This window comes from Panthera tigris, chromosome E3 (assembly GCF_018350195.1).
Source record: "Panthera tigris isolate Pti1 chromosome E3, P.tigris_Pti1_mat1.1, whole genome shotgun sequence".
NCBI classification, from domain to species: domain Eukaryota; kingdom Metazoa; phylum Chordata; class Mammalia; order Carnivora; family Felidae; genus Panthera; species Panthera tigris.
The window spans coordinates 4,990,215-5,017,712 of NC_056675.1; the positions used below are offsets into that span (position 1 = coordinate 4,990,215).

The 27,498-nt window shown below is 45.9% G+C and overlaps 1 protein-coding gene across 5 annotated transcripts in view; it reads left to right on the plus strand.

Annotated features, from left to right (window-relative positions):
- FAM220A (family with sequence similarity 220 member A) overlaps positions 1-27,498 on the plus strand; it is a 58,236-nt gene that overhangs the window by 16,155 nt on the left and 14,583 nt on the right. For 2 of the 5 annotated variants that reach the window (XM_042971942.1, XM_042971944.1), the window contains exon 2: positions 1,145-2,915. The exons of 2 other annotated variants lie outside the window; for them this stretch is intronic. In XM_042971942.1, coding sequence (XP_042827876.1) covers positions 1,226-2,002 — 777 coding nt within the window. In that variant the 5' untranslated portion in view covers positions 1,145-1,225 and the 3' untranslated portion in view covers positions 2,003-2,915. Of the gene's footprint in view, positions 1-312; positions 522-1,144; positions 2,916-27,498 lie in introns of those variants that run through there. One more of the 5 variants, XM_042971943.1, reaches the window with a different exon arrangement.

Here is a 27,498-nt window from a genome sequence, read left to right on the forward strand (position 1 = left end):
CGAGGGGCAGAGAGAGAATTCCATAAGGGGCAGAGAGAGAGAGAAGCAGGGCTCACTTGAAGTGGGACTTGCGTTTTTACACCAATGGGGCTAGTGTTCACAAACCTAGTGGTTTGTTTTCTTGTTTTTGTGTCTTGTTTTGTTTTTTTTTTACCTGAAACAGGACTTGAGTTCACCCTATGGGGGACTTGAACTTACAAACCATGAGATCATGACTTGAGCCACAGTCAGATGCCTAAGCCCAAGAAACTTTCTCCTCCTTATTTTTACCTGTAGTACGTATAAAGTTGGGTAAATTATTCTCTTACCAAGGCTCCAAAATTTGCTGCGGTTCCTGACCTGCCAGCTGTTCCTTACCACCTTGAGGCCGTGATGTTGTATGCCAGGACCCCTCCACGCTGGCTTTTCCTGAGAGGGCTTTGTAGACATGAGATCCATAAATAAAGTTGACCTTGATTCCTTAAAAGTGGCTTGTCATGCCTGAGTCACTGAGAATCATTCTCAAATAGGACACACATCAGGTAAGGCCTTGGTTTGTGTAATTGAATCACTTAATTATATTCTGATTAGAGAGAGGACAAATTTTTATTGAACCTACAGAAATAACTAAATAGCTCTGAAAAGTACAAAGCCTAAGAGTGTATCTTTTTCTTATTTTTAAGTAAGTATTTTTAGGAAACACTGCATTAATAAAGTACTGTTTTTTTTGGTTTGTTTTTTAATATTGTTCTTTTTGTTATGATATCTAATTGGTAGGTTGTCATCCTGTTTTTTTTCTTTTTAATGTTTTACTTATTTTTGAGAGAGAGAGAGAGAGAGAGAGAGAGCGAGCGAGCAGCGGAGGGACAGAGAGAGAAAGGGAGACAGAATTCGATGCAGGCTCCAGGCTCTGAGCTGTCAGCACAGAGCCTGACGTGGGTCTCGAATCCACCAACCGTGGGATCATGACCTGAGCTGAAGTCAGACGCTCAACTGACTGAGCTGCCCAGGCGCCCCCATCCTGTTTTCTATCAAAACGTAGGAATCCTTGGTACCAGAGACAGCTCAAGAGATCTTCATATTTGTCAGGAAACCACCTGATGTGTGTAGGCTCTTTTAAGACTCTGTCTTCCTAATAACACGTTAATTTGGTTATCTTTTCCAGGTTCATATTGAGATCCATTGAAGGCCTTCTGCTGACTGACAAAGGCAGGTCATCAGGCTACCACACCAGAAAACACGCAGCATGAGGGACAGAGTGGGGGCTCTGGGCACCCGCCCCGGGAAGGTGAAGGGGGCAGGAGGGGACTCAGACAAGTTGCCGTGTGGACTTGAAGCAGCACAGGGGGAGAGCCCTTGCCCGTCCTCCCGGATGCACATGCCTGTGGATGACGTAGATGGAACTTCACAAAATGAGGAGTTGTCAACGGAAGTGAAAAATGCTCTGAGTGAGGTCAGCCTCTCGCTTCACAGTGGCAACAAAGCTCTTCCGTGTTTGAAAGAATCCTTAAGAAGTTCAGCTCCCGCGGCGGCCCAGAGCAAGACTGTGGATCTGTCCTGTGCTCCTGCGGGAGAGCATTGTGCTGGGGTGTCGTGTTGGGGTGGGGGAGCTCTGGCGAGGGGCTGGCCGGGAGGAGGGCCCAGGGCCAGCGACAGCCACAGAGGATGGTGCCACAAAGGAGAGCCTTGGGGGCCAGGACTGCCGTGCCTTCAGAAACGGTCAGAAGTGGGGATTTCTGAGGAGGACCCGCCAAGTGCTCTTCTAGAGGGGCGAGGCTCCGAGTCAGAACTGTCTTGCCTGCATCTCGTCCGGTCAACACTGCTGCGCGCACGCCCCGAAGTATGCCTGACTGATGAGACAGAATGTGTTTTCCTTGGCCGTTCAAAGCCCGCGTTTTCAGAGCAAACAGAATACAAGAAAACGCTCTCACGTGTACGAAGTCCCTCAGCCGATCTGCAGACAACACCAGGGTTGCTGGCTCTACCGGCTTTGGAGGTCGCGAATCCGTTTTGCCGTAGTTAAGGTGCGAGCACAACAATAAAAGCAGTGAGATTAATTTTAAAATCTGTCTTAGGATGATTTCTTCGACACTGGTCTGGATGCCTGTTACGGGGCAGTGAGGTTCCTGCCTCAGTTGGTGTGAGCAGAGGAAGTGGAATTGAAAGTCCTGGGAAGTTGTTGATGCGGGAGGAGATTTTTGAGCCTCCTTTAAATTGTGCTCAAAACACATTGAGGATTGGGCTGCCACTTCAAGGAGAACATTAATACATCCCGTATCAGTATCAGGTTAGAACGTGAAGACTTCACAGAATTCTTTATGGATCTTCAGCACTCCTTGCCAAGGGCTACTGCCCCAGGTACTGTGTCCCCAGGCCGTCTGCTCGGCTGCTGTTTGTACAAGCCAGCCCCTCCGTAGTTGACAGCTGTCCCCGTTTCCGCATTCTGTAGAATAATTTTGGGCTGCAGCACAATTTGACTTCTATCCTCACGTCTCCTCTCCTTCCACTTGAAACGCCATTTAAATGGAGGCCCTACAGTGAAAGTTGCAATATTAAATGTACTTTTAGTATAGTCCTTTCTCAAACTGGGAGCCCTACCAGTGTCGCCTAAAATAAAAGCAAGCTTGGGACTTGTCTGCTGCAGCTCAGCTGGGGAGAGACGGACCTAGTGTTTCCCTTACAAGAAGGTTCCAGTTCCTAGGAGTGGAGGTATCTCTTATACTAACATTTTCTCTGAGGTAACGCCTCTGGTTGTTGATAACTTCGATAAAGGTCACTTCAGAGCGTGGAGTTTTTAAGGAGTCCCAAAGTGAGACTTCACCGTTTTCGGGGCTATCAATTGCCTGTATCCGTTTGTGTGCTGTTTCAGTGTTTTGGGAAAGTGAAAAATGACAACTTGTTACTTAGCATAATAAATGTCTTATTTTAAGTGTGTATAGCCTTGGCTCCCCTTGTCTTTTATCAACGCTGCCTTCCTCGTACTGAGAAGTCTCTCGGCGCCAGTCCAGGTATGCTGCTGGTTTAGAAGACCAGAAGCAAAGCCTGAAAAACCGAGAAGCCAGGTCGGAACTCAGCTCTCACTTTCCTCCCAGGATATAGCGAGAGGTGCTGTGATTCTCTGGGGCGGTGCTCACCACGATCACGGCCAGGGTGAAGGATGGTTGGGGCAGTGAAAACCCTGGTTAGAGGACCCCCCGTTTGGGGTCAGTGATGGACGGTGAGGCGAGGACACAGGGAAATGTTTTACAATGGGAACTGTTTTCTTGTCAAGCCCTCCCCTGCGCCCTACCTTTGTTTTAAACTAAGTCTACTCCTTTGGGACAGAACTTTCCACGACCCATCGACTGTTTTATTTCCTTTGTTTTATAAGTTACAAGTGTATACATTTTCAACCAATTGCAAAGAACAAATCTGGAATTCTCTATTTAGTACCAGATGCTAGGTTAATAAATTTGGAATATCTGGGGCACCTGGGTGGTTCAGTCAGTTGAGCATCTGCCCGGCTCAGGTTATGATCTCGTGGTTTGTGAGTTCGAACCCTGCATCAGACTCCCTGCTATCAGCGTGGAACCCGCTTCGGATCCTCTGCCCCACGTTTTCGTTGTTTGCCCCTCCTCCGCTGTGTGCTCACTCAGTCGCTTGCTCTCAAAAATAAATGTTAAAAAAAAATAAATAAATAAAAATAAATGTTAAAAAAAAAAAGGCCTCAAGATATTGAGGTTGGTTGTGAGATTGAGTCCCTGTGTTGGGGCTCTGTCAGTGCTGTCAGCGTTGAGCCTGCTTGGGATTCTCTTTCCCTCTCTGCCACTCCTCTGCTTGTGCCCTCTCTCAAATCAACTGGAAAAAAAAAAAACAACAAAAAACTGGGATGTCTTCATGTGGTTATATCCTAAGGTATGTGGTTTTTAAAAATTCTTTTTAATGTTTGTTTATTTTTGAGAGAGCCTGAGCGGGGCAGGGGCAGAGCTAGGGAGACAGAAACTGAAGCAGGCTCCACGCTTTGAGCTGTCAACACAGAGCCTGACGTGGGACTCGAACCCACAAACTGTGAGGTCATGACCTGAGCTGAAGTTGGACCCTTAACTGACTGAGCCACCCAGGTGCCCTAGGTATGTTTTTTTCTGAATTCTGGTTTGAGGAAACTTCACAATAACTTTTTCCTTTTTAAAAAAAATATATTTTTTTTAACGTTTTATTTATTTTTGAGACACAGAGAGACAGAGCATGAACAGGGGAGGGTCAGAGAGAGGGAGACACAGAATCTGAAGCAGGCTCCAGGCTCTGAGCTGTCAGCACAGAACCCGACGAGGGCTCGAACTCATGGAGCGCGAGATCATGACCTGAGCTGAAGTCGGCCGCTTAACCGACTGAGCCACACAGACGCCCCCACAATAACTTTTTTGTTTAATATTTTTTAAATGTTTATTTTGAGAGAGGAGAGAGTGAGTGGGGCTGTGGGGCAGAGAGAGAGAGAGAGAGAGAGAGAGAGAGAGAGAGAGAGAGAGAGAAAATGAATCCCAAGCGGGCTCCTCACTGACAGCATGGAGCCGGACCTGGGGCTCATTCTCACTTAACTGTGAGATCATGACCTGAGCTGATATCAAGAATCAGACACTGAACGGACTGAGCTACCCAGGCGCCCCAATCATTTTAAATTTAGAAACACTCCCCATGGTACAAAATCTTGGATTTGGTTATTCACTTTTGGAAATCATAATTTTTTTCTTTATATTTTATTTTTTTAATGCTTATTTTTGAGAGAGACAGCATTAGCATGGGAGGGGCAGAGAGAGAGGGTGACACAGAATCCAAAGTAGGCTCCAGGCTCCCAAGCTGACAGCAGAGAGCCCGATGCCGGGCTTGAACCCACGAACCGCGAGATCATGACCTGAGCCAACGTTGGATGCTTAACTGACTGAGCCACTCAGGTGCCCCTGGAAATCATAATTTTTAACGTTAGAATGAAAGAACCAATTTAACATTGGTCTTGAGGTGATTATGGAGTTAGTTGCAAGCCTATAAAGAATAAGAAATTAAACTTGCATTGAAATAGATCCTTGTATGATGACTGGTTTTGTAAATAACAAAGCATGTGTTATTTGGAGCTTGCTGTAAATCACTGTATTCAAAACTTCACACAGACCATTTACACATTTTCACATAGAAAAGAAATGTACTGTAGAATTCTCCCTATATTCTCCCACAGATAATTAAAAAATTCGCCTTTTTAAACCTTCCAAGGAGATAGAATTCAGGATCTTCTAAACTAGAAGATCTCAGAGATAGAAACTGTGCTGTTCAGCACTGGCTAGTGGTGGAAGTTTTGAAACACACCCCAAGTGATACCACATTCAGTGTAGACATTTGAAGTTAGAGACCTAGGATTTTATTTATTTGTTTGTTTGTTTATTTGAGAGAGCATGTGGCATGCACATGAGTGGGGAAGGAGCAGAGGGAGTGAGAGAAATATTTTTTAATGTTTATTTTTGAGAGAGAGAGAGCCTGAGTGGGAGAGGGGTGGAGAGAGAGGGAGACACAGAACCCTGAGCAGGCTCCAGGCCAGCTCAGACCCCGACGTGGAGCTCGAACTCCCGAACCGCGAGGTCATGACCCAATCCGAAGTCAGATGCTTAGCCGACTGACCCACCCAGGCACCCCTAAGGGAGAGAGAGACTCTTAAGCAGGGTGCAGGGCTCGATCTCCCAACCATGAGATCATGAACTGAGCCAAAATCAAGAGTTGGATGCTTACCTGACTGAGCCACTCAGGTGCCCAGAGACCTTGAAATTAAAAAAAAAAAATTTAACATTTATTCATTTTTGAGAGTGAGAGAGCGTGAGTGGGGGAAGGGCAGAGAGAGAGGGAGACACAGACTCCCAGGCAGGCTCCAGGCTCTGAGCTGTCAGCACAGAGCCCAACACGGGGCTCAAACCCATGAACCGCAAGATCACGACCTGAGCTGAAGTCGGTTGCTTCACTGACTGAACCACCCAGGTGCCCCCCGAGACCTTGGATTTAATAGGATGGTTTGCTTCTACTTGGCTCCCTTTCCTTCTAAAATGTTAACCTCTTCTTTTCCAATTTTATTTTTACCAAAACGTGATCAATCAGATCAGTTTAAAAGGCATTTGTGTACTTCCATTTGTGCTTCAAGCCCTGCAGGCTTTGTTGAGCTGTATGTTGGCATGACTGAAATTTGACTAGAAAAGACTGTGTGCAGAGGGGCTTGCTGTTTAGGATAGGCCATCTTTACAGGATACGTTTTTTTTCCTGGGACAGGTGATCTTGCTTTGCGGCGGCATATGGTGGAACGGAAGTGTTTAGGGCGAATTGGGATGGCGTGTGGCAGCCCCACTGGATCCGACCTGCGCATTGTCATATTTTTTCAAAAATAATTTTTTTTTTACTTTTGAGACAGAGACAGAGCACGAGCCGGGGAGGGGCAGAGAGAGGGAGGGACACAGAATCCGAAGCAGGCTCCAGGCTCTGAGCTGTCAGCACAGAGCCTGACGCTGGGCTCGAACTCACGGACTGTGACATCATGACCTGAGCTGAAGTCGGACGCTCAACCGACTGAGCCACCCAGGCACCCCAGTCATCTTTGTGGCACGTCCCCATTGGGTCTGAGGAGTCCGTCAGTGCTGTTGCCTTCTGGTAAACAGATGAGTTATTTCCTGGAGCAAGAGTGGGCTTTGCGGTTTTTCTCTGGTGGTATCTTGAGTAGCTCTTTACGGTTTTCAAATTGTTTAGGTACGTAACAATGTAAGGAGTTGTTCTAGGGTGTCCCTGCCTCACCACAGTATTGGCAGAGGGGAATTCTGCAGTTAACTGTTTAATGCTTTCAGTGTTTTATCCTGTTTGCTGGTCTCCTGCATACTGAGGCTTCTGTTTCTGCTCTTGGAAAATGAGTAATTTGTTTGAGAATTTGGAAATAGGCTCCATGTTCTAACTCTGGAAACTTCTCTCCTATTACACAGAAGTCTGCCAGCACTCTGCACCGCTGCTTGTTTAGATGACATGGAAGGGGGGGGCGCCTGGGTGGCTCAGTCGGTTAAGCGTCCGACTTCGGCTCAGGTCGTGATCTCGCAGTTCGTGAGTTCGAGCCCCGCCTCGGGCTCTGTGCTGACTGCTGGGAGCCTGGAGCCTACTTCTGATTCTATGTCTCCCTCTCTCTGCCCCTCCCCTGCTTGCACTCTGTCTCTCTCTCTCTCAAAAATAAATTAACATTATGGGGCGCCTGGGTGGCGCAGTCGGTTAAGCGTCCGACTTCAGCCAGGTCATGATCTCGCGGTCCGTGAGTTCGAGCCCCGCGTCAGGCTCTGGGCTGATGGCTCGGAGCCTGGAGCCTGTTTCCGATTCTGTGTCTCCCTCTCTCTCTGCCCCTCCCCCGTTCATGCTCTGTCTCTCTCTGTCCCAAAAGTAAATAAAAAACGTTGAAAAAAAAAATTTAAAAAAAAAAATAAATAAGTTAACATTAAAAGTTTTTTTTAATAAAAAATAAAAACATTTCAACATTTTGGGGCACCTGGGTGGCTCAGTTGGTTAAGCATCTGACTTCGGCTCGGGCCATGATCTCACGGTCCGTGAGTTCAAGCTCACAGCTGTCAGCCTGTCGTCACAGAGCCTGCTTTGGATCCTCTGTCCTCCTCTCTCTCTCTCTGCCCCTCCCCTGCTTGTGCTCTCCCAAAAATAAATATTAAAAATAAACGAAAACATTGCAACATTTGGAATTTCTGTTGAAATCAGTCTCCTTTTTTTTCTGTGTTAGGGATTCTCTAACAAGAATATCTTAGTCAAACACCACACTTTGGTTGCACGTAAGTACTAAGTATTGGGTTGAACATAACATAGAGTCTGGTATTCCTTATTCCCTGTATTTGTCACACGGTCTCTGAAAAGGGTCCTGGAAGATTGGAACCAGCCATTTTACTTTAACATTTACATCATTTAATATGGTGAATATCACACCAAAAAGAAAAAAAAAAAAAGACTTTGTTTCTCTGTCAGCTTCCTGTAGGTTAGCCATGAGTTTGTCTTTTGCCCACAAAAGCAATAAAATACCAGGACTTCACTCTCAGACTTGACCTTGATTACTTCACTACTCAGATTCATAACAGATGGTGCCTCGGGCTTTAGTGTGTTGGGAGGAGGCAGGGTGATCCAGAAAAAGGGACAAAAATGCCCAGTTGGTTCTAGATGAGAATCTTTCAGGCCGAGGGACCTGGCCCAGTCAGGAAGACACCGCAGGGCTTAAATCCTGTGGAGGGGGAGGCCTCTTTTCTCGGAAAAATGTGATGGCTTTTTCATAATTTAAGTATTTTGATATGGCTATTAGCATGACCGAAGAAACCTGTTTTTATGTTTTTTTTAAACCTGCTTATTGACTTCTACAGGGCAGTTTTTTTGTTTTGTTTTTTTAATGTTCGTTTATTTTTGAGAGAGAGAAAGTAAGAGCGCACACTAGCAGGGGAGGGGCAGAGAGAGAGGGAGACACAGAATCTGAAGCAGGCTCCAGGCTCCGAGCTGTCAGCACAGAGCCTGAAGTGAGGCTCGAACCCACAGACTGTGAGATCATAACCTGAGCTCAAGTCAGACACTTAGCCGACCGAGCCACCCAGGCCCCCTAGTATAGGACTTTTTTGAAGGTAGTTCTTATTTTTGTAGCTATGGGGGGGGCATTGCCCATTGCACATCAGATTGGCAGATGAGGTCAAATACAGTATGAAGAGGTCATCCGTTACAAAATGGTCTTTATTAATCTGGACACATTCAATTTTTTTATTAAAAAATTTTTTAAATATTTATTATTGAGAGTACAAGGGGCGGGGGAGGCAGAGAGAGAGAGGGAGACACAGAATCCGAAGCAGGCTCCAGGCTCTGAGCTGTCAGCACAGAGCCCGACGTGGGGCTCGAACCCACAAACCATGAGATCGTGACCTGAGCCGAAGTTGGACGCTCAACCGACTGATCCACTCAGGTGCCCCATGTTCCTGATGTTTTAAATTATGGGGTACTATATAAGTAACAGCTTCACTATTTTCTCCATTTCCCTATGTATTTGTAACTGACAGAGGTTTTTTAAAAATTTTTTTAATGTTTTTAAAAAATTTTTTGTTTTTTTAACGTTTATTTATTTTTGAGACAGAGAGACAGAGCATGAACAGGGGAGGGGCAGAGGGAGAGGGAGACACAGAATCCGAAACAGGCTCCAGGCTCTGAGCTGTCAGCACAGAGCCCGACACGGGGCTTGAACTCACGGACCATGAGATCATGACCTGAGCCGAAGTCGGACGCTTAACTGACCAAGCCACCCAGGCGCCCCATAATGTTTTTTAACGTTTATTCAATTTTGAGAGACAGAGCGTGAGTGGGGGAGGGGCAGAAAGGAGAGAGACAGAGTCAGAAGTAGGCTCTGGGCTCCGAGCTGTCAGCACAGAGCTCAATGCGGGGTTCGAACCCACAAACCATGAGGTCATGACCTGAACTGGAGTTGGCCGCTTAACCGACTGAGCCAACCAGGCGCCCCTGGGCACATTTTAAATGAATGGATGCACATTTCAGTGGAACATTCTCCCCTCCCTCTGAAGGTGAGCGAGTGAAGCAGCCCCAGGGGATGGGGTGCTACTGCCCTGATGGTGTGTATTCATTGGACCCCAGGAGTGTTTTCAGTAGCTGCCTAACTGGGGGCAAATGACTGGTGTGAATCAAGCCCCCCGCCTGCCGGTCATGTGAGGCTCACTTTTGCCACAAGGGGGAGCCACATGTTCACTTAGTGTCGCCTCAGGGCAGGCCTTGGTTATTTTCTGTTTATTTTGTTTATCCAAAGTTGAACTCTAAAAATGCTGGACTTAATTCAGCTCGGTATGGTTTGTGAAGCTCAGTGAGTGTGACTTATCAAACCTTACAACAAGATTTAACTCTTTAACCCAGTAGCCACAGATGGTGCTTCAAAACTAAGATCAATGTGTTGGAAAAATTGATTTAGTGAGTTTATTTTTTTATTATTTTTTAAAATTTATTTTGAGAGAGAAAGAGAATGAATGCAAGTGGGGGAGGGGCAAAGAGAGAAGGAGAGTATCCCAAGCAGGCTCCGTGCTGTCAGCTCAGAGCGTGACGTGGGGCTCGAACTCATGAACCATGAGATCGTGAGCTGAGCTGAAGCCAAGAGTCGGACTCTTAATCGACTGAGCCACCCAAGTGACACTTGGTGGGTTTATTTTTTATTTCGGAGAGTGACTTTCAGTATGAAACCACATTTTCGTACCATAGCAACAAAAACAGTGGTTTTGTTGTGAGTGGACTTGTCACCTGTCCCACGCGATGCATACAGCCCCCCAGAGCAGCAGAGCCCTAGCAGGTCCCTTCACAGTGGTCGTGGATCGGTCCTGACTCAACTTGGGCCACGGTGGACTCGTCCTGAGCCCAACCCATGCGTGAGAGCCTCTTGGAATCCCTGATGGGGAAATGTTGCCACATGAACGCGTCGGTTTTCTGCTACAGAAATCACGACTCTAGATTTCTTTTGTGGTTCATAGTGAAATGCTTTTAAAACGTTGGAATCTGTTAAAATATTGGGAAGTGCTATTGTTCTGTAACATCAGTGAATTATTGCTACTGCCTTTTTGAAAAAGATCTGTCAGGGAATTTTCTTAAATGATAAATTGTGATAATAGAGTACATATAAATAGCTTATAAGCTATTTAATTTCTTGGAAATGTTCTGAGTACCACTTAGGACTTATTAAAATAAAGCAGTTTGTTTGAATAAACTCTAGGCTTCCTCTTTGTTAGCGGTTTCCGTTTTACTCTCTGGGGGAAAATTGCTAGGATGTCGCTCCCTCTCTCCTGCTTGATTCAGATATGTAGTTATTCAAAGCTACTCTCATGGATTTTGCAAGGTCACAAGACCTGGCATGAGTTTCTCATAAAACTCCTCTTCATGTTACAAAGCTTCGTGTCTTTATGCACATGGTTCTCGCCCATATTTACTGTTCTTTCTCTCCCATATTTACTTTCTTTTATGATGCTTTAGAATGAGAGTTTTTTAATAGAAGAATTTTAATTTTTTTTAATGTTTATTTATTTAGAGAGAAAGAGAGCACAAACAGGGGAGGGATAGAGAGAGAGAGGGAGGGAAAGAACCCCAAGCAGGCTCCATGCTGTCGGCACAGAGCCCAACACGGGGCTTAATCTCACAAACCAAGAGATCGTGACCTGAGCCAAAATCAAGAGTTGGGACGCTTAACCGACTAAGCCACCCAGGCGCCCCTGAGGATGTTTTGTTAAAAGAGAAATTAATTGGGGCACCTGGCTGGCTCAGTCGGTTAAGCGTCCCGACTTTGGCTCAGGTTATGATTTCATGGTTCGTGGGTTTGAGCCTCATACTGGGCTATTTGCTGTCAGCACAGAGTCTGCTTCAGATCCTCTGTCCCCCTCTGTCTCTGCCTCTCCCCTTCTCGTTCTCTCTCTGTTTTTCAAAATAAATAAACTTAAAAAAAAAAAAAGAAATTAATAATACCTTATTCCAAAGAACTTTTCAAAATTGCCATCAGGGAGTCTGCCATGGAGCCCCCACCCCTGCCCAGTGAAAAGGCAGTGACTGTCTGCAGAACTCTCTTAATCTTCAGAATGATCCTGAAACACATTAGTTCTCACTGCAGTGCTAAGGGCGTGGAGGAGAGATAGCATAGCTAGTAACTGACAAAATTATGATTTTTTTTTACATTTATTTATTTATTTTGAGAGACAGAGAGCACAGTGGGGGAGGGGCAGAGAGAGGAGACACAGAATCCGAAGCAGGCTCCAGGCTCTGAGCGGTCAGTACAGAGCCCGATGCGGGGCTTGTACTCACGAACCGTGAGATCATGACCTGAACCAAAGTCGGATGCTCAACCGACTGTCAGGCGCCCCTGACAGAATTATGATTTAAACAATTTGTTGGTCATAGTTTGTTTTTCATGGTTTTTTTCCTGCTCACTTCCTTTCAAGATAGTCGTTCAACATCTAGGAAGTATTCACTGGGCACCTCCTGTGTACCAGGCATCCTCATAGGTGCTGGAGACAGAGCAGTAAATAAAACCAAGCCTGGGGGTACCTGGCCAGCTCAGTCAGTAGAGTGTATGACTCTTTTTTCTTTTCTTTTCTTTTTTTTTTTTTTTAATTTCTTAACGTTTATTTATTTTTGAGACAGAGAGAGAGCATGAACGAGGGAGGGGCAGAGAGAGAGGGAGACACAGAATCGGAAGCAGGCTCCAGGCTCTGAGCCATCAGCCCAGAGCCTGACGCGGGGCTCGAACTCGTGGATCGTGAGATCGTGACCTGAGCTGAAGTCGGATGCTTAACCAACTGAGCCACCCAGGCGCCCCTTCTTTTCTTTTTTTTTAGTGTTTGTTTATTTTTGAGAGAGAGAAAGAGCATGAGTGGGGGAGAGGCAGAGGGAGAGAGAGAGGTCGACAGAATCCGAAGGAGGCTCCAGGCTCTGAGCAAGCTGTCAGCACAGAGCCTGACATGAGGCTTGAACTCACAGACTGCAAGATCATGACCTGAGCCGAAGTCGGATGCTCAACCGACTGAGCCACCTGGGCACCCCCATGTGACTCGTGATCTCAGAGCTGTGAGTTTGAGGCCCACGTTGGGCATAGAGATTACTTAAAAATAAATTAAAATGGGGCTCCCTGCCCTCTCAAAGCCCAGCAGTGCAGATTGGTTCCTCATTAAGTGATGAGTGAAGGAAGCAAGTTACGAACGTGTGTGAGTTGGGAATTTGAAAGGTCCTTGCTGTTATAAAAGTGCCGGTATTTGCTCTTTGACTTTCTGATTGTGGAAGTGAGAAAGTTCTGTCTAGAGAGGGTAACATTGAATTGTTTGGTATTGATAAGGTCTCCAGGGATGAAAGCTGTATTTCCCCCACTGTTTTATATTGAATCTTCTGTAACCTCAGGCTGTATTGGCCGTCAGCCTCAGGCTTTTCTACGGATTGTCCAAGATTAAAAAAAAAAACCAGGGGCACCTGGGTGGCTCAGTTGGTTAAGCATCCGACTTCAACTCAGGTCACGATCTCGCGGTCCGTGAGTTCGAGCCCTGCGTCGGGCTCTGGGCTGATGGCTCAGAGCCGGTTGCCTGTTTCCGATTCTGTGTCTCCCTCTTTCTCTGCCCCTCCCCTGTTCATGCTCTGTCTCCCTCTGTCTCAAAAATAAATAAACGTTAAAAAAAAATTAAAAAAAAAACAAAACCAAAAAACCAGGGTGCCTGGGTGGCTCAGTCAGTTAAGCGTCCAACCCTTGACTTCGGCTCAGGGTCATGATCTCAAAGTTCATGAGATTGAGCCCCGTGTTGGGCTCTGCACCGACAGTGCGGAGCCTGCTTGGGATTCTCTCTCCCTCTCTCTCTGCTCTTCCTTTGCTTGCACCCTCTCTCTCTCAAAATAAATAAATAAACAACAACAATGATGACAACAACTTGAATGAATCTAAAGTTAGGAAAGTTATACCTGTACTACCCGGTACAGTAGCTACTACCCCATGTGACTATTTTATTTTATTTTTATTTTTTTAATTTTTTAATACTTTATTTATTTTTGAGACAGAGAGAGACAGAGCATGAGCAGGGGAGGGGCAGAGAAAGAGGGAGACACAGAATCCGAAACAGGCTCCAGGCTCTGAGCTGTCAGCACAGAGCCCGACGCAGGGCTCGAACCCACAAACCACGAGATCATGACCTGAGCCAAAGTCGGAAGCTCAACCGACTGAGCCACCCAGGCACCCCCACGCGTGACCATTTTAATTAAATGACACGAAAAATCCTGTTCCTCACACTAGCCACCTTTCTCTCAAAAGCATCTACGTGCAGTTAATAGCTATGACCCTGGCAGTGCAGACAAAGAACATTTCTATCATGGAAAGTTCTACTGGACAGAAGATACGTCACAGACGTACTTGTGATGAATTTGCTTTTTCAGGATGTGAAGATCTTTAATATATATTAGAATGTGTGATTTCACTTTTAACCCCCCACCTAAACAAGACAAAAACACCATTCTCTTGAAGTGGGGGGAAAAGGGATCATAAGTTTGCACATGATTTTCCAGAGGCTTTTGCTCTACAAGAGGGGATTGTCTTAGTCTCTTGCTTTTGATTGTATTCATGAGTGTCTTTGGGTTTTGTAGAGAAACAGAATCAACAGGATGGATATACATAGACGTGAAAGAGACTTAGGATGGTAACTGGCCTATGCAATCATGGAGGCTGAGACATGCCAGGATATGCTCTCTGCAAGCTGGAGAACCCAGAGAGCCAGTGATAGAACATTCCGGGACCAGAAGCAGGAGCTCCAGGGTCTGAGGACAAGAGAAGATGCATGTCCCAGATCCAGAAGAGAGAGGATTTGCCCTTTCTCTCTGCCTTTTTGTTCCACTCAGGCCCACGAAGCCTGCCCACGTTGGTTTGGGCAGATCTTTATTACTCAGTCTACTGATTCAAACGCTAATCTCTTATGGAAACACCCGCACCAGACACACCAGAAATAACACCTTACCAGCTCTCTGGGCATCCTTAGCCCAGTCAAGTTGACACATAGAGTTAATCATCACAGTGAACCACTTCATGACCTTGAGATCGAGTTATGTGCTCCGGGCACCTGGGTGGCTCAGTCAGTTAAGCGTCCAACTCTTGGTTTCAGTCAGGTTATGATCTCACAGTTTGTGTGTTTGAGCCTCACACAGGGCTCTGTGCTGTCAGTGTGGAGCCTGCTTGGGATTCTCTCTCCCTTTGTCTCTGGCCCTCCCTCACTTATACACTCTCTCTCTCAGAATATATAAATAAACTTAAAAAAATTTTTTTAAATTAAAAATAAGAGTCACATGCTCTACTGACTGAGCTGGCCAGGTGCCCCTCTCTTTGAAAGGAAGATGTGAAAATTTAGCACAGTGCCAGGGTGGAAGGTCTATCAGAGAGAATAACACCCTCTCTTTGTCTTTTTTTTATATGATTCTGTATATTTAAAAATGTATTTTAGGGGCGCCTGGGTGGCTCAGTCGGTTGGGCATCCGACTTCGGCTCAGGTCACGATCTTGCGGTCCGTGAGTTCGAGCCCCGCGTTGGGCTGTGGGCTGATGGCTTGGAGCCTGCTTCCAATTCTGTGTCTCCCTCTCTCTCTCTGCCCCTCCCCCGTTCATGCTCTGTCTCTCTCTGTCTCAAAAATAAATAAACGTTAAAAAAAATTAAAAAAAAAATGTATTTTAGGGGTGCCTGGGTGGCTCAGTCGGTTAAGCATCCAACTTTGGCTCAGGTCATGATCTTGCGGTTTGTGGGTTCCAGCCCCACGTCAGGCTATGTGCTGACAGCTCAGAGCCTGGAGCCAGCTTAGGATTCTGTGTCTCCCTCTCTCTCTGCCCCTCCCCTGCTCATATTCTGTCTCTCTCTGTCCCTCAAAAATGAATAAACATTTAAAAAATTAAAGTCTCTTTCAACCTTACACCTTTTGAAAAATGTCACTTGCATGAGGCTATCACCCCGGGTGGTGATTTTAAGAGAGGGGGCTGCACCGTGGTTTAGCAACTCCAGAGGAAATACAGGCACAGGTTGAAAGCGTGACCTTGGCTCTGGTAATGGGACTGGAGATGATTCATGAGAACATCCTGTACAGCCCCCCTCTAGAGTCACTTGGGGACTCGGTCCGTGAGAGAGGATGGCCTGAGAAATCGAGGCAGGACTTAGAAGCTATTGTCCCCCTAGACCTGTGGGTTTTACCAAGGAATCCTTGAGCTGCTTCCCCCCCTCCCAACCCCCCCCCCCACCATGCCTCTAAAAATAGGATTTGGAACTTATCCCCCATGTGACCTAATGCGTGTCCCACTCGTGGGCAGGAAGTGAATGCTTTCCTGCCAGGCCTGTACCTCCCCAGGAGTCTGGGAAGGAATGCCTTCTCTGCCCCATTTCACAAGAGAATGTCAGCGTGCTTGGTATAAGACCACTTTCTTCAGTCTGAAAACATGGCACGCTCTTCAAAACCGCAGCCAAGGAGGTTCGATTGGCTAGGGTGATGATCCTGGGTGTTGACGCTTCATAAACAAAGTATGGTCAACTGTTGGTAATCGTGTCCTCCCTCCCCTCCACCTCCGTTCTGGGCTCTGTGGGGCTCATAAAAGCAGTGAGGTCACCTCATTAGGGAGACACTCACATCCTTTCAATGGTTAGAGCAGACAACAGAATTTGGCTGGTTGGCCCAATGTGTGGTTGAGAATCACACATCAGACCCAAGCCGGCAGGCCATGGCTTGCAGTGTTTGGCAATAGTAACTTTGGGTTTCCAGGATTTGCGGTAAGAATCGAGTATCTGCCTTACGTGTTGGGATCTCTCCCGGGGCTGGATCTCTCCCAGCAGGTGTTGGCATAGGCTCTCAGATTCTCGTGAACCACACTTCCAGGTCTCTGCCTGGACGCTTCTATTGCAGAGTCCCCGTCTTGGCCCCAGGGAACCGGTTCCCAAAGATTTGCCGATGGAGCCCCTTTGGTGTGCCTGCCAGCTCGGGGTGGGGGGGACCTGGGGACCTGCGATTTGCAAGATAAATGTTTGAGGTGCAGGTGCTGGGCTGGAGGAGCAGGGTTTCGCCTGCCCGCCCTGGGCAGAGACCTGAAGACTCCTTAGAATTGTCCTCCCAACTCACCCAGTCCAAGCCCCCCACCCCGCCCCGTCTCAGATGAATCCAACTATTCAGTCTCTGCTCCATCAAAGCAGACGGTCTGGGAGTCTGGTCCTGCCGTGAGCCCTGACCAGCACCCGCCCTCCTCTCCCGGTGACCCCCGCAGCCCTCGCTGTATCGTCGAAGACCAAGTCCTCCCCTTTGGGGCCAACGACGGCAGCTCCCACTGCAGTCCCGAGCAGTAGCGGCCCGTCTTTTCCTCCCGGTTCTTTGCCCAAGAAAGACTCTTATCACTATGACTCAGTTGTTGAAAACAAACAACTTGTGAAAAACGGGTGCCTGAGTGGCTCAGTCAGTTAAGTGGCCGACTTCAGCTGAGGTCATGGCCTTACAGTTTGTGAGTTCGAGCCCCGCGCCTGGAGCCTGCTTCAGATTCTACGTCTCTCACTCTCTCTGCCCCTCCCCCACTTGCACTCTGTCTCTCAAAAGTAAATAAATGTTAACAAAAATTCAAAATGTGAAAAACTGAGGACAAGAAATTAGAATTGAGTTTCGCTTTGCTGCTTGGAAGTATTTCGCTGATAAGTTCGAATGTAAGCCAAACCCCAGTTCCTTAAGATGACAAATGGGGAAAAGCCACATGAATTGGACTTACTATTAAGGGAGCGTATCGCTAGCAGATCGGACAGCAAGTTACTGGGAATGCTGGCGGTGACAATGAGAGTGTCCCAGTCTGTGGTGGTGACGGATGGCCCACCCTGTACCTCTTGTCACCCTGGGAGCTGCAGCCCTGATGCTTTCCCTGAAGGCTCCAGTCTTTGTAGCCCTCTGGCTTCCAGACCTCTGCTCCTCTCAGCCTGGCCTTTTTCCTCCCTCCCTTCAGCCCTCCCCTCCCCTCCCCTCCCTCCTTCCCATCCTCCCTTTCTTCCCTTTCTTTCTCTCTTCCTCCCTCCGGTTCTCCCTCCCTCCCTTCCTCCCTTCCTCCTACCTTCCCCCCCTTTCTTCCTTCCTCCCTCCCTCCCTTTCTTCCTCCTCCCCTCCCTCCCACCTATCCTCCCCTCACCTCCCTCTCTCCTGTTCTCCCTTCCTTCCTCCCTCTCTCCCCCTCCCTCCCTCCTTCCCTCCCTTCATCCCTCCTTCCCCCCTCCTTCACTCCCATCCTCCCTTCTTTCCTTTCTCCTTTCCCCATTCTCCCCTCCCCTTCCTTCCTTCCTCCTTCCCTCCCCTCTTCTCCTTTCTTTCCTCCCTCTTCCTTCCTTCCTTCCTTCCTTCCTTCCTTCCTTCCTTCCTCCCTTCCTTCCCTCCTTTCCTTCCCTCCCTCCCTCTTTGCCTTTTGTCACCAGCCTGCTTTCCTTTCCCTTCCAAACTGTCAGCACTGACTGATTTCCTGAGTTTCCCTGTCTTTAGGTCAGGCACAGTTTCTCTGGTTCCTTATAACCGCTCCCCCCCCCCCCAAATATGAGTGTTCATCCTATTCAAGATTTCCCTGTAATTCCTAGGAAGAGAAAGATAGAATATGAGGCAGCCAGAAAGAAGAAATGGGGGGGGGGAGTGGCGAGTGGGTGTTTAAGGGGTACAGAGTTTCAGTTTGGGGTGATGAACACGTCCTGTGGATGGATGTGTGATGGTCGCACTGTGATGTGATGTAGTCAGTGTCCCTGAACCGGATGCCCACACATGGTTAATTTTATGTGAGGTATATTTTACCCCAATAAAAACTTTTTAAAAAAATTTTAAGGAGGAATGATCAAGGCCGTGGAGTCTGGTGAGACCCAGCTGGATGCGTGCCCTGTGGCCCCAGGCTTCCTTTCTTACTTGGTTATGGGCAGACCTTTGAGCCCTCTCTGTCTCTGTCTCTGTCTCTGTCTCTGTCTCTGTCTCCCTCATTCCTGAGCATGGAGTGCCTGCTCTGTTGCCCTGGCTACAGACTTTAACCCTCTATATGGACTGAATTCTGTGCCCGTCCCTTCGTATGTTGAAGCCCTAACCTCCAAGGTGATGATATTTGGAAACAGGGCCGTTGGGAGGAGGTTATTTTTAGATGAAGTCATGAGGGTGGCACCCCCATGATGGGAATAGCATCTTCATAAGAGGAGGAGACCCGAGCACACTCTGCTTCTCCACCACGTGAGGACACAGCAAGGAGGTGGCCATGTACAAGCCAGGAAGATGGCCCTCACCCAGAATGGAACCTCCTGGTACCTCGATCTTGGACTTGGAGCCTCCCGAGCTGTGGGAAATCAATGTCAGTTGTTTAAGCTGCCTGGTCTGTGGTGTTTGTGATAATGGCCAAGGATGATGAAGGCACCCTCAGAGCCAATGCGCTTCACCTGCAGGCACGTCTGCAGACCTGGGGCCCCCATTTCTGAACCCCCTGCTTCTCAGAGGGAAGGGGGCCTGACAGGCTGGCTGGTACTTCTTAGAGAGTATGCCCCCCAAAGTGCCAAGAAAATCACCTCCTTTTTTTTTTTAATTAAAAAATTTTTTAATTATTTTTTTAAGATTTATTCATTTTTGAGAGACAGAAAGAGCGTGAGTGGGGGAGGGGCAGAGAGAGAGGGAGACACAGAACCCAAGGCAGGCTCCAGGCTGTCAGCACAGAGCCCGACATGGGGCTCGAACCCACAAAACGAGATGATGGCCTCAGCCGAAGTCGGATGCTTAACTGACTGAGCCATCCAGGTGCCCCGATAGTCACCTCCTATCTTACTGCTATGGAGGCCCACGGGGGGAATCACACATAAAACACAGACACACACACAGACATGAGTGCCTTTCTTCTCATAGGAACTTCCCAGTGTTGCCTTGGCCCTCAAGCTTAGAGAAGAGAAGGAAGCTAACGTGGCCTGGCATCCATATGTGGATGTCACTCTTTTTGGGGTAATGAAAATGTTCTACATTTGACGGTGGTGATGGTTCTACAACCTTAATTATATATAAATAATATCATATAATATATAAACACATATAAATGTATAATATATATTATATAAATGTAATATATTATATATTATATAACATATTTATTAATATATAAATTAATTATATAACAATTTATATATATATATATTTTTTAAGTTTATTTATTCTATTTAGTAATCTCTACACCAACATGAGCCTCGAACTCACCTCTGAGATCAAGAGTTCTGTGCTCCACTGACTGAGCCAGTCAGGTGCCCCAAAGAATTGTACCCTGTAATGGATGAACTGTAAATGGACGGATTGTGTTGTGTGGTGTGTAAGTTGTATCTCAATAAATCTGTGTAAATGTAACCAGTAATTCTATGCTAGAGTCAATTAAACTTTTTTTTAATGTTAATTTGTTTTTGAGAGTGAGAGGGAGACGCAGAATCCGAAGCAGGCTCTAGGCTCTGAGCTGTCAGCACAGAGCCCAACACGGGGCTCGAACTCACAAACTGTGAGACCACGACCTGAGCTAAAGTCAGCCACTTTACTGACTGAGCCATCCAGGCTCCCCTATGCTAGAGTCAGTTAAAGGGGAGAGATGAAGGGGGTAATAGGATGGGATCGAGGGAAGCCTGAGTTACAGACAGACATGCTCTACGCAGTGGTTCTTGGTGAGGGGTGGAGAGTAGCTGTACTGAGCCCTAGGGGGCATTTGGAAATGTGGATGTTGGTTGCTTGACTCCTCGACTTGGGAAGTGCAGTTGGCATTGAGGGGGTGAGAGCCAGAGAAGCTAAGCATTCTGCAATGTCTACATTAGTCATGCACACTAAAAATGGTCTCACCTCCTAGCACCCCATTTCCTAACCTCTCCCTCTAACCAAAAATCTCTGCTCAGGGGAGATTTCTTTTCTTTCTTTCTTTTTTTAAAATTTTTTTCCCAGTGTTTGTTTATTTTTTAAGAGACAGAGACAGAGCATGAGCAGGAGAGAAGCAGAGAGGGAGACACAGAATCCAACAGGCTCCAGACTCTGAGCTGTCAGCACAGAGCCCGATGCAGGGCTCAAACTCACCAGCTGTGAGATCATGACCTGAGCGGAAGTTGGATGCTTAACCGACTGAGCCACCCAGGTGCCCCAGCAAATTTCAGTTATACAATACAGTGTTATCAAATATAGTCACCATGTTTACATTAGATTCTCAGACCTTATTTATCTTGTAGCCAAGAGTTTGTACCCTTTTAGTAGCCTTCACTATTTTCCCCCCGCTCTGTAACCCCTGGCTACAAGTTTTCTACTTTCTGTTTATATGAGTTTGACTTTTTCTTTTTAATGTTTATTTATTTATTTTGAGACAGGGAGAGAGAGAGAGAGAGAGAGAGAGAGAATCCCAAGCAGGCTCTGTGCTGTCAGTGCAGAGCCCGACGCAGGGCTTGAACTCAAGAACTGTGAGATCATGACCTGAGCCGAAATCAAGAGTAGGACACTTAACCGACTGCACCACCAGGCTTCCCAACCTTTTTTTTTTTTTTTTTTTTGGTAGATTCCACATAAAAATGATATCACGCAGTGTTTGTCTTTCTCTATCTGGCTTATTTCACTCAGCATAATGCCCTCAAGCACCATGCATGTTATTACAAAAGACAGACTTTCCTTCTTTCTCATGGCTCAATAATCTTGTCATAGATATACACACCACATCTTCTTTATCCGTTCATCCATTGATGGACGCTTAGGTTGCTTTCAGATCTTGGCTATTGTAAATAATGCTGCTTTGAGCACAGGAGTGTAGGTATCTCTTCAATATCCTGTTTATATTTCCTTTGGATGTATACCCAGCAGTGGGAGTGCCGGATCATATGGTGGTTCTATTTTAGTCTTTTGAGGAATCTCCATACTGTTTTTCTTAGTAGCTGCACCAATTTACATTCCCGCAAACAGTGCAGGAAGGTTCCCTTTTATCCTCATTCTTGCTAATGCTTATTCTTGTTGTCTCTCATTTTTTTTTTTTTAATTTTTTATTAAAATTTTTTTAACATTTATTTTTGAGAGAGAGAGACAGAGCATGGGTGGGGGAGAGGCAGAGAGAGAGAGGGAGAGACAGAATCTGAAGCAGGCTCCAGGCTGTCAGCACAGAGCTGGACGCAGGTCTTAAACCCACAAACTGTGAGATCGTGACCTGAGCCGAAGTCAGACGCATAACTGACTGAGCCACCCAGCCACCCCGTCTCTTGTCCTTTCGATGACAGCCAATGTGGTAGGTGTGAAGTGATGTCTCACTGTGGTCCTGGTTTGCATTCCCCTGATGATGAGTGATGTCGAGTGCCTTTTCACGTACCTGTTGGCCACTGGTATGTCTTCTTGGCAAAAAATGGCTCTTCGGTTTCTTCTACCCAGTTTTAAATTGGATTTATTTATTTTCCCATTGAGTTGTGTGAATTCTTTGTAGCTTTTGGATACTGACGTATTATCACATGGATGGTTTGCAAAGACCCTTTCCCATTCCATAGGTTGACTTTCCATGTGGTCGATAGTTTCCTTTACTTTGCAGAACATTTGGAGTGTGATGTAGTCTATTTTTGCTTTCCTCGCCTTTGCTTTTGGTATCTTACATCCGCTTTCGATTCTTGCACCAGGTCAGACTAAGCCAAGAGCTGGTCTGTCCTTCGGCACAGAGGTTCTTGCTTCTCTAAGACCTATTGGCTCTGGTTTCTTCCGTGGGGTGTTGTCCAGGTTTCATTAGTATTTGTTTAGAGGTTATTTTTAGCTGGCTGGACCAGTTTTGAGGTAAATCTTTTGGGTACTTGCCTGGCATTATTTTTTTTTAAACTGATCATGACTATTTTAAACTGAGTATAAGTTCTAAGGCAGAAACATTTCCTTTTTAAGACGCTGTTTCTCTGGCAGTTATAAAGACTAATCCAAAAGATTAGCAAAAATAGCCGCTTGTTAAATAGCTTGAATCTGGGAAATGCAGGCACTTCTGTTCAATGAACCTTTCTGGGGTAAGAGAAGGAAAGAAGAAAAATCAAGGATTGCTCTGGACATCCATGGATAGTGGTCTTTACTGTAACCAAGATTTCTTTAAACAAACAAACAAACAAACAAACAAACAAAAAGCTTACCTTTATCAATGATAAACAGCATATACCTGATCCCAAAATACATCACCAAAAATTTAAGTTAAAGCAGCAGTCTGCTGGGGAGAAAAGCTCTTTCCTTTCCATCCGGTGCTAGTCATGAGCTCAAAGGTAAGCCAGGATGGGTGCCTCCAGGTACATCCAGGACTATGGAGGAAGCAGCAGTCTGATGTAATGCGCGCTTTTTTTTTTTTTTTTTAATTTTTAATGTTTTCTTTATTTTTGAGAGAGAAAGCACAAGCGGGGGAGGGACAGAGAGAGAAGGTGCAGAAGGTCTGAAGCAGGCTCTGCACTGAGAGCAGCATGCCCGATGTGGGGCTCGAACTCATGAACTTCAAGATCAGGACCTGAGCTGAAGTCGGATGCTCACCCAACTGAGCCACCCCAGCACCCCGTGATACAATGTTGGCAGCTCTCTGCGCTCCACAGGACCCCCCCTCCACCCAACCCAGCATGCAGACTGGGGTACAAGGCCAACCAAGCTTATGTCACGTGTTGGATTTGTGTGCAACGTGGTGGCCGCAAATGCCCAGTGCCGAAGGGTGTCGCCTACGGCAAGCCCACCCATCGTGTCCACCGTGGTGTCAACCAGCTAGAGTCACAGAGGAGAGAGCTGGATGCCACTGTGGGGGCTCTGGCAGTCTTGAATTCCTGCTGGGTTGGCTAAGATTCCACGTACAAATTCTCCTGAGGTTATTACCGTTGATCCATTCCATAAAGCTACCAGAAGAAACCCTGATGCCCAGTGGATCACCAAACCAGTGCACAAGCACAGGGAGACCGAGGGCTGACATCCACAGGGCAGAACACGGTCACAAGTCCCAACTCGCCTTGGTGCTTCTCGCCAGGGACATATAATTACCGTTACCCATGATGTAAGTACTGTTTGTAAAATTCTCACCTAATAAACAACTTTGGACAGTCATGTCTGCTGAAAAGTGTTCTTTAATTTGTCTGTTAAAATGAGTTGTCTGCTGGGGCGCCCGGGTGGCTCAGTCGGTTAAGCGTCCAACTTTGGCTGAGGTCATGATGTCATGGTTTGTGAGTTTGAGCCCCGTGTGGGGCTCTCTGCTGTCAGTACAGAGCCCGCTTCGGATCCTCTGTCTCCCTCTGTCTTTACCACTCCCCAGCTAACGCCATCTCTCTCTCTCTCAAAATGCTGTTTGGCACAACAGGTGTAAAATAAATTCTGTAAAAGTGGGGTGCAGAAGCCATCCACGCAGATTTGTTGGTGCGTGCATTGAGACCTACAGCTTCCCTGTGGTGATGTAACGCTCTGCCCGTTTACTCTCAGATGGCTGTTTTTAGGGGCATGGTAAGAACAAGCATGTTACACTGGATTTTGCTTGGACATGTGTAGAATATCCCCATCTTTCATCGCAATCATGTGCAGAATAATAAAGCCACCTAGGTAGGGCCCACAGTTTTAGGCCGAATCCTATATTCCGTGTATGTAACTGCTGCTTCTGAGAAAATGCCACCATTTTTAGGAGAATTGAATAAACCTGTTGCAAGAGGGTTCTCTTACAAATGAAAATAAATCCTGCTTAACCTAAGCAAAAAAAAAAAAAAAAAAAAAAAAAAAAAAAAAAAAGAAAAAGGAAGGGAGGGAGGGAAGAAGGAAGGAAGGAAGGAAGGAGGGAGTCTGCTAAACTCTTTCGGGTCAATCCCGTACATCCCTGGTTTATCTCAGTGGGTTTCTTTGGTCTCTGCATCTTTGGGAATCAATTGATCCGCAGGTCCTCCTTACAGTTTTAGGGGTGCAGGTCTTAGCCTCCCTCAACCCCAGCAGCCACAGGCCCAGAAGCAGACTTTGTCTTCAAAGGGTTGTAGGTGGGGCGCCTGGGTGACTCAGTAAGTTGAGCCTCTGACTCTTGATTTCAGCTCAGGTCATGATCCCAGGGTTGTGAGACCGAGCCCCGCGTCGGGCTCTGCACTGAGCCTGGAGCCTGCCTGGGATTCTCTCTCTCTCTCTCTCTCTCTCTCTCTCTCTCTCCCTCCCTCTGCTCCCCTCCCCCACTTGTGCTCTCTCTCTCTTTCTCTCTCTCTCTCAAAAAAACAAACAAAAACAGAAAAACCCCACAACAACTAATTTTCAGCCTCATACTTGCTAATTCTAAGCACACATGTGCCCACTTGGGGTGCTGGGAAGGATCATTCTTTAGGGTAAAGTTCAGATCTGGTTATTGGCATGATCACCAGCATTGGTGGTTAAAGAGAAAATATCATGAGGGGAAGATCCATGGCAAATAGTCAAGGATGAGAATCAGAAGATGTGCAACGAGTACATTCTGTACAGAAATATTTAAAAGATGAAAATAGTAAGCTTATGTAGTTGGTCAACCAATGACATCTGAGTGCTTACCGGTGTAAGTGTGTGGGTTCTCACATGAGGCTGCCTGGGCGGGTGGCCCAGCCCCATCCCTTCGAAGCTATGGCCACCAGTGGTATTGAAGATCACGGACAACACGCAAATGGGCTGAAAGAAGATCTACTGAATTTATTTGGACAGTAAGTTTGAGGCATGCTGGGAGACCTGAAAACTATCTGAAATGGCACTTGTGTTCTTTAAAAAAAATTTTTTTTAACGCTTTGTTTATTTTTGAGAGAGGGAGAGACAGAGTGCGAGTGGGGGAGGGCAGAAAGAGAGGGAGACACAGAATCTGAAGCAGGCTCCGGGCTCTGAGCTGTCAGCACAGAGCCCAATGTGGGGCTCGAACCCACAAACCATGAGATCATGACCTGAGCCGAAGTCGGAGGCTTAACCAACTGAGCCACCCTGGCGCCCCTAAAAAATGAACCATTACAGTAAACAATTCAATGGTAATTTAGAACATCGATGATGTCGTGCAGACACCACCTCTATCTAGTTCTAAAACGTTTTCATCACCCAAAAGGAAACTTGTACACACTAAGCAGTTGTTCCCCGTTCCTTCCTCCCCGCTGGAAGCCGCCACTCTGCATTCTTTTTTATGGATTTACTTATCCTGGATATTTCATATAAATGGAATCATATAATATGTGACCTTTTGTGACTGGCCTCTTTCATCTAGCGTGTTTTCGAGGTTCATCCACATTGCAGCATGTATCACTACTTTTCTCTTTATTACTGAATGATGTTCCTTTGTATGGACATACCGCGATCTGTTTGTCCATTCAGGCGATGTACATTTGGGCTCTTTCCGGCCGTGATGGGCCCACCTGGCTCGTGGGATCAGCCAGAATCTGCCGTTTTGCAGCATTGTCTTGTTTTTGTGCCAGAAAAGTTGTCAGACATGAAATTCAATGAATGCACATGAATTTCACTGAAGTTCCTAGATCTGGAGTTTGTAAATGAATATCCTTTGGGGACTTTTATTCTCCTAGGATTCATTTTTATACTTGACATTTGGAAAACGTTGTTCTCTTCTTCAACATCAGAAAATCAGGTCACTGTTTCTTTAGTCGACTCCCTAGTATTTTATTCCAAGCCATGCAAAATGTTTGTTTTGTTTGGAACTTTCTCTGACTTCAGAGAAGTCATAAACTGTATGTATCAGTGCTTCTCAAGCTAGAATGACCATAAGAGTCACTGGAAATATTTAATAGCCATGCAGATGGCCAGGTCCTATCCCCAGATAGCCCAATTTAGAAAGGCTGGGTGGAATCTGCATCTTTTCATGCCCCAAGGTGGTTTATGGACAAGACTTTGTGAAACAGTGATATGTACAACTGTCCTGAGTTAGCCAATAAAAATATAGCAGATTGGATGATGGAACTTTTTTGACATATCACGTTGAAAAATATGTTTGAAATAATTCATTAAAGTCCCAAAGAAGCCATCACCATAAAATATATGTTAAGAGGCGCCTGAGTGGCTCAGTTGGTTGAGCCTCTGACTCTTGATTTCGGCTCAGGTCATGATTCCAGGGTCGAGGGATTGAGCCCCACGCTCAGCACGGAACCTGCTGAAAATTCTTTTTCTCCCCCTGCCCCTCTCCCTGGTTCATGCGCTCCCCCTCTCTCTCTAAAATAAAAAAAAATACATATATATATGTGTTAAATGAAAATGAAAGAAATATTTTAAAAGTTTTGGTGAAAGTAGGATTTGTTAATATAATGGAATCATTATAGAGGGATGCCTAGGTGACTTAGTTGGTTGAACGTCCAACTCTTGATTCAGCTCAGGTCATGATCTCACGGTACATGGGATCGAGCCCGTGGTGGGCTCTCTCAAAATAAATAAGTAAACTTAAAAAAATAATTATAGATTCACAGGAAGTTATAAAAAATTGTGTAGGGAGGTCCCCTATACCTTTCATCCTGTTGGGCCCAATGGAAACATCTCATATAACTATAGTACCACAATATAGTATTGTATGTAACATATATATTACACATTTACATATTATTACATTAAATATTTTCATGTTTATATGTAATATATATGTTACATATATGTTACATATATACCTGTACTAATATGTTATCAAGAAATTGGCATTGATATAATGTATAGAGTCAATTCAGATTTCACCAGTTTTACTCATTTGTCTGTGTGTGTGTGTGTGTGTGTGTGTGTGTAGCTCAGTGCAACTTTATCACATATGTAGACTCATGTATACCCTGTAACAATTAACACAGAATTGCTTCATCACTGCAAGGGTCTCTTGTGTTATTATTTTTCTAGGCACACCTACCTTTCTCTCTGCCCACAGTCCCTGGCAACCACTAGCCCTAATCTGTTTTCCTAATACAGCATGTAACTTTTTGAGATTGACTTTTTTCTTTTTATTTATTTATTTATTTATTTATTTATTTATTTATTTATTTTTTTTTTATTTTTATTTTATTTATTT